Here is a 6,000-nt window from a genome sequence, read left to right as displayed (position 1 = left end):
GCCTGTGGAAAGAGCACCCATTGACTCTCTTCAAAGCTCCGCGTCTTCACCGGGAAGCTTCTCTGTCTCCCGGGCAACCAGCGCTTCAGCCAATCGCAGCTGAATTTCGGGGGTCACGTGGTCCCGCTTGGCAAAATGGCCGCGCGGCTGGAGGTGGGGCTGGCTGGCTCTGGGGTCTGAGGGTCTCCCACCCGGAGCTCTCGTGATCGTAATGATGTCGGACCCCGCTTGGGGAGACTTGCATGGGCGCCCGGCCGAGCTCTCCGGAGACCTGTCCTCACAGGAGGAAGAAGAGGAGGGCGACTCCGACGGCGGGGCCAGCGGCTTGGGTTCCTGCTCCTCAGCCAGCAGCGACACGTAAGGCTCCAGGGCATTGCGGGTCCTTGGCCGCGGGGAGCGGGGCGCCGGATGAGAGGATCCTCGCCTTCCCGTGGGCTCTGTGCTCTATGAAGGATGTCTGTGGTGCTCCTGAACCCTGTCCTGTAGCATAGCCTTCTTACCTCATTTGTGACTTAGACTGTGGAGCATTTTAAAAAGGATTTTTTTATTTTTATTATTATTATTATTATTATTACTACTACTACTAGTACTACTACTACTGCTACTACTACTGCTGCTGCTGCTGCTGCTACTACTACTATTATTACTGTTATTATTTTTTTATTGTGATGATCTGTGTGTCTTTGTGTGGGTGTGTGCACATGAGTGCAGTGCCCCTGGAGCCCAGAAGAGGGCGTTGGGTCCCTGGAACTAGAGTTTCCATCGATTGTGAGCCACTGTGTGGGTGCTTGGAACTGAACTCCAGCTCTCTCCAAGAGCAGCAAACGCTCTGCAGGTCCCCTCCACCTGCAGACTCCTGAGTATTTACAGGGGAAGAGACACCGTGGACACTGTATATGGGGCAACTATTTTAATTATGGAGATGTTTTCCTCTTACGGAAATGAATAGATTGCAAAGAGGAAGTGTCCTCAGTGCCTCATTATCAAGACAGCCTCTCTGGCTTCATTATATTCATGATGTATTTTTCTAGTCAACCCCAGGCCTTTCTATTTCAAGTTAGAATCCTTGATAATACCATGAATGAGTTGTTTTGATTCGGGGTATTTTGTTTTTTAAATAATCTATACCTGTTGTTATGGATTAAGGACTCGAAAAGTCAGTGCTAACTCCTGTTGCTATGGATTAAGGACTTCTTGGAAAAGCCAGTGGTAACTTAAAGTGAATGGCTGGCAGTGGAAAGTCTCAGGCCACTGTGGTTTATTTGTAGTTAAAACAAGCAGTTAGAGTATGTAATACCTTTTTTTTTTTTTTTTTAATCATTAAAAGTGCAGGAAACCCTACTTAAACTAAAAGCGAGGGAAAACCTGCTTAAATACATTCTAGAAGCTTAATAGGGATAAATTGTATTCTTAAAATTTTGAACAAATATAAGAATATCAACTTTATGTGAGTTACTATTGTCATCTTGAAAATGATTTAAAAATTTGTGGTTTGATCTAGTTTCATGTCTGTTGCTGTAATAAGAAATTATGACCAACTTAGAAGAGAAAGGATTTTCTTGGCTTACAATTCCAGGTCCCTGTTCATTACTAAGGGAAGTCAATTCAGGACCTTGAAGATAGGCCTGTTTTCTATTCTGCAACAACACCTCCAAACCAAAGAACTCACTTCACAGCCAAAGCTGCAAGGCAGAAAACATGGAGGCTAGAAGGCACACAGGCAGGCAGGCAAGCAAGCTTATGCACAGCTAGCTTTCTTGTATATTTTCAGGACCACATCAATTAACAGTCAAGACAATCGCTACAGACCTGCCCATAGGTCCATCTGATCCAGGCAGTTCCTCAGTTGAGATTATCTTCCTATATAATTCTAGGTTGTATCAAGTTGACGGTTAACACTAGTCAGGACATGGTCATTTCAGTAGTTTCCCAGGAGGAAATGATACAGAACCTTATTTGGTTGTGCTGTGGGAAGCCTTAGACTGATATTCCCATGCTTGGTTTCTCCACATCTTAGTCACACACTGTTAGCCTAGAGATGATGTCTGATGATCCTATGGGCACAGGAATGCTGCCTCTAGAAATCCAGACTCACTCCTGACATCCAGTGGGATTTTCTAGAAACGAGGAACCTGAGAATCTTGAAGTAGGAAAACTAAGTGTTTCACTGTCCAGAATACATGTGTCTGTGTCCTTATTAGTGTCATTCGTTCATCAATCACTCCCAATATTCTAGTGTCCTTGTCCTGATTATATGTATACCCCTATTGCAAAGTATTCTGCTGGTCTGTATCTTGAGTCCTACCAAAATTCAGATTTTTTTTTTTTTTTTTTTTGAGACAGGGTTTCTCTGTGTAGCTTTGTAGACCAGGCTGGCCTCAAACTCAGAGGTCGGCCTGCCTCTGCCTTCTGAGTGCTGGGATTAAAAGCATGCACCGCCACCCTGCTCAAAATTCAGATTTTTATGCTTGTCCCTTATTGATGTGTGTGATGGGAAAGCAGAATTGCCAACTTGCCCTGGGAAGTTTCTGTTCAAATCTTTGTTACAATGTTAGGTATTTCCTACCTTAAGCAACAGTTACAGTGCAAGCTGCATCATCCTGCTTTGCGAAGAGCCATTCTGATGAAAGGCTTGAGTATGAACCTGAACTTTTCTCATCAGATCAGAGAAATAAGGATCACCTGTTGCCTCTGTGGTCTCCATGAAACTTAGTAAGAAAGACATTTTATGTATCCTGGACTTCAAGATTCCACTCACCGTCTTACTCGTCTTTTTGCAAGTTATTGTTCCATGCATGTTTGTGATTAACATGCAGTCTGATCTGCATATGATTGTTTATCAGTTGTGAGATGAAATTGCTGATGAAACGTTTTGGTAGGGTTTTTAAAATATTTTAGCATGTGCCTGTGTGTGCGTGTGTATGTGTGTGTGTTTGTATGTGTGTGCTTGTTCACAATTGCCATAACACAAGTATGTCAGAAGACAATTTGGATATTGTTGATCCTCTCTTCCTAACCATGTGTGTTCAGGGCATCAAGCGTAGGTCATCAGGCTAGACAACCAAAGCCGTTGCTTGCTGAGCCATTTCTCTGCCTCCAGGTCATTCTTTTAATAGATTTATCTTAGGCTTATTATAATAGAGGGAGGTTTTAGGTTGATGCTGTTATGTCTAAGCCTCAGGGAGGCTTCAGAGACACAACACTGTTGGGAGAGTTGGGCTAAGGGACCCAATCACTTTCTTCTTCAGAACTTAGATAATGCAAACTGAATGTTTCCTTAGTAGTGATGTCAAACTACCTTGCTTTGGCCTACAGTTACCATTTCATTGAAGCAACATTGATTAGTTTGTGATGGCTAGAAGCTGTCAATTTTATGACATTTATTTTTAATTTTTTAAAGTGGTTTTGTTTTCTTATTGTTATTTTTGGAACTAGGGCTTTTGGACAAGAAGAGGAGTAACTGTAAAATAGATTTTAGCTGAAAAAAGCTGAAAACTTCTGCCTTCTTGCCTGAGATTTTTCAGCCACTTTTTGAGGCATATGTGAAAACCTGTTCATCCATTCATCAATGTAATGCATTATACCTCACACAGCTGTTTCCCCACAGGTCTAAGACCATATGTCCCTCTCCTGTTGCTATAAGTGCCTTTTTGTTTTCTAGACTTTTGTGAAAAGTCATTTAGTTTCTGTTTTGTTTCCTTTGTTTTTCTTGGGGAATTATGCTGATGCCTAAAGTGGTTCAACTCTTTTTTTTTTTTTTTTTTTCCTTCTGTATAGGATTCCAATGTTTGTCTGGATCAAAGTTTACCTTTTTCTTGAGTTTTAACATGGATCAAATGATTTATGATATCAAAATATTTCATTCAAATTCATGGTGCCATATTATTATTATATTATATTATACCCCGTTCAAGGTTCCTCCCTTTTCTTCTGTTCTGAACCCTGACTTTTAATTAGTTTTTTAAAATAAAATCATGTAGTTTAATAAGATAAATAGTAATTCCCAACTGTCTCCTCACTGCACTTCTAGCTCAGTGTGTTAAAGAGAGATCTCTTTCTCTTTCTCTTCTATCTCTTCATCACCATCTTCTCCCTTTGAGTCTGTTACAGCCTTTTGTTGTGCTCACATCCGTCACTTCTCCCCCTTTCCACACTGCCTTAGGGCAAGGCCTTGCCTCTCCTCTTCCCTCAAACATAATTCTAAAGGTTGGAGACTTGTTTCAGTGATTAAGATTATGGCATGGACTGTTTTTTTTTTTTTTGTTTTTTTTTGTTTTTGTTTGTTTGTTTGTTTGTTTTGTTTTGTTTGAGGGAGGACCCAAGTTTAATTTCTGTCTATGTCAGGTGGCTCACAATCATGTTAAATTCCAGCTTGAAAGAGATCTGATGCCTCTGGCCTCACAGGTAAACACACACACAGACACACACACACACAGACACACACACACACACACACTTAAAAAATAAGTCCATTTCATTGTTCTCTCCATCAATGATCCCTTTCTGGTTTTCTGGATTCTGCAGACACCCCATATGAAACATACAGATCTAGAGATTTGCCCCTAAGATCAACAAGATCAAGCCAGTTAACATTCTAGCATGGAGGGGGAAGAGGTTCATGAATCTCTACCCCTAACTAAGGGGCTATGGGTGGTTGATGGTTCCTGGGGAAGGGTGAGTCAGCTTTCCTTAAGGGTTTGGTCCCTAATACATGGACTGTGCTCCAGTGGATGGCCCCACATCCAGGGGTGCATCGGCAACACTATTGGACTTGATGGGTCCTTTAAATAATAATAATAAGTTGTGGGTATAGAGGTGAGAGTAGATCTGGGAGTGGTTAGGGTTAAAGAATCTTGTTGAAGAGAGGGAGGAAGGATTATATGAACTTGGGTGGGGGAGGATTCTGTGGACCTGGGTGGGGGGGGTGGAAGACATCACAAGAAAACCCACAACTAACCTAGGCTCATAGGAGCTCACAGAGTCTGCACTGACAACCAGGGAGCCTGCATGGGAGTGACCTAGGCCCTCTACATATATGTGGCACTTGTCTGTTTGCAGGACTCCTAACAAGTTATCCATAATGCTTTGGCTGGCTTTTGGGACCTTATTCCCCATCCTGGGTTGCCTTGCCCAGCCTTAAAATGAGGGGAGGAGCTTAGTCCTACAGCAAGTTGATATGTCATGCTTTGTTGACACCCATGGGAGACCTGCCTCTTTCTGAACAGTAACAGATGAGGTATGGATTGGGGTGGGGGATGGGGAAGTTAGGAGGTGGGGGAGGGAACTGAGTGATCCTCTGCCCTTCAACCCCTTGGATTCAAATTCAGGTCCTTAGGCTTGCAGAGCAAGCACTCTTACCCAAGGAACCATCTCCCCAGTACCCACTTCATCCTCTAAGCTACTTGTGTTCCTGTTGCACTGAAATGTCCACCTGTTCCTTCATGCCTGCAGCTTTATACATTTTTTTTTCCTTGGGTTTGAAACCCCTTTTCTGTTTCCGCTTGTCAAAATCACTGATGGGCCCCACTCAAATGTATCTTTTCCTAGATCCTTCTTGGCTTGTTCTTAATTTCTCTACCTTTTACCCTCTGGGTAGGTGGGTGTGTGTGTGTGTGTGTGTGTGTGTGTGTGTGTGTGTGTGTGTGTGTTCCTTGTTTTTCAGCTATTCAGTTAGCTCTCTGTCCCAGCTGACATGTTCAAAAGTGCAGTAAACCTAGGCTCAGTGGTACATGCCTGTTGTCCTGAAAACTGTGGAGGCTGAGGGAGGAGAATTACAATTCTAAGCTTAGTTTGGGCCACATAGCAAGATTTCATCCTACAATGGATACAATAAAAGTACATTAAAGCCTTAGTATAAGCATAAGTGTGCTGCTGGTCTGTGGCTTTTATTCTGCCCACATTAGATCATAACCCCTCTTAGCAGTATATAGGTATGCCCATTGGCTGCAGGATGAGACATGGGAACAGGGTCATTGTCATCATAGCTGCAATGGAGCTGTG

General features: G+C 42.8%; 1 protein-coding gene across 1 annotated transcript in view; it reads left to right on the top strand.

Moving 5' to 3' along the window:
• The first annotated feature begins 214 nt into the window (after positions 1 to 214).
• Positions 215 to 6,000, top strand: part of Intu (inturned planar cell polarity protein) — a 65,512-nt gene continuing 59,726 nt past the window's right edge. Inside the window, exon 1 of the mRNA XM_051185693.1 lies at positions 215 to 357. Within this exon, the coding sequence (XP_051041650.1) occupies positions 215 to 357 (143 nt within the window). The remainder of the gene's footprint in view (positions 358 to 6,000) is intronic.

The sequence above is a fragment of the Phodopus roborovskii genome, unplaced genomic scaffold, assembly GCF_943737965.1.
Source record: "Phodopus roborovskii unplaced genomic scaffold, PHOROB, whole genome shotgun sequence".
NCBI lineage: Eukaryota > Metazoa > Chordata > Mammalia > Rodentia > Cricetidae > Phodopus > Phodopus roborovskii.
Note: the sequence above shows the minus strand (reverse complement) of the source record. Positions and strands in the feature narration are given on the sequence as shown.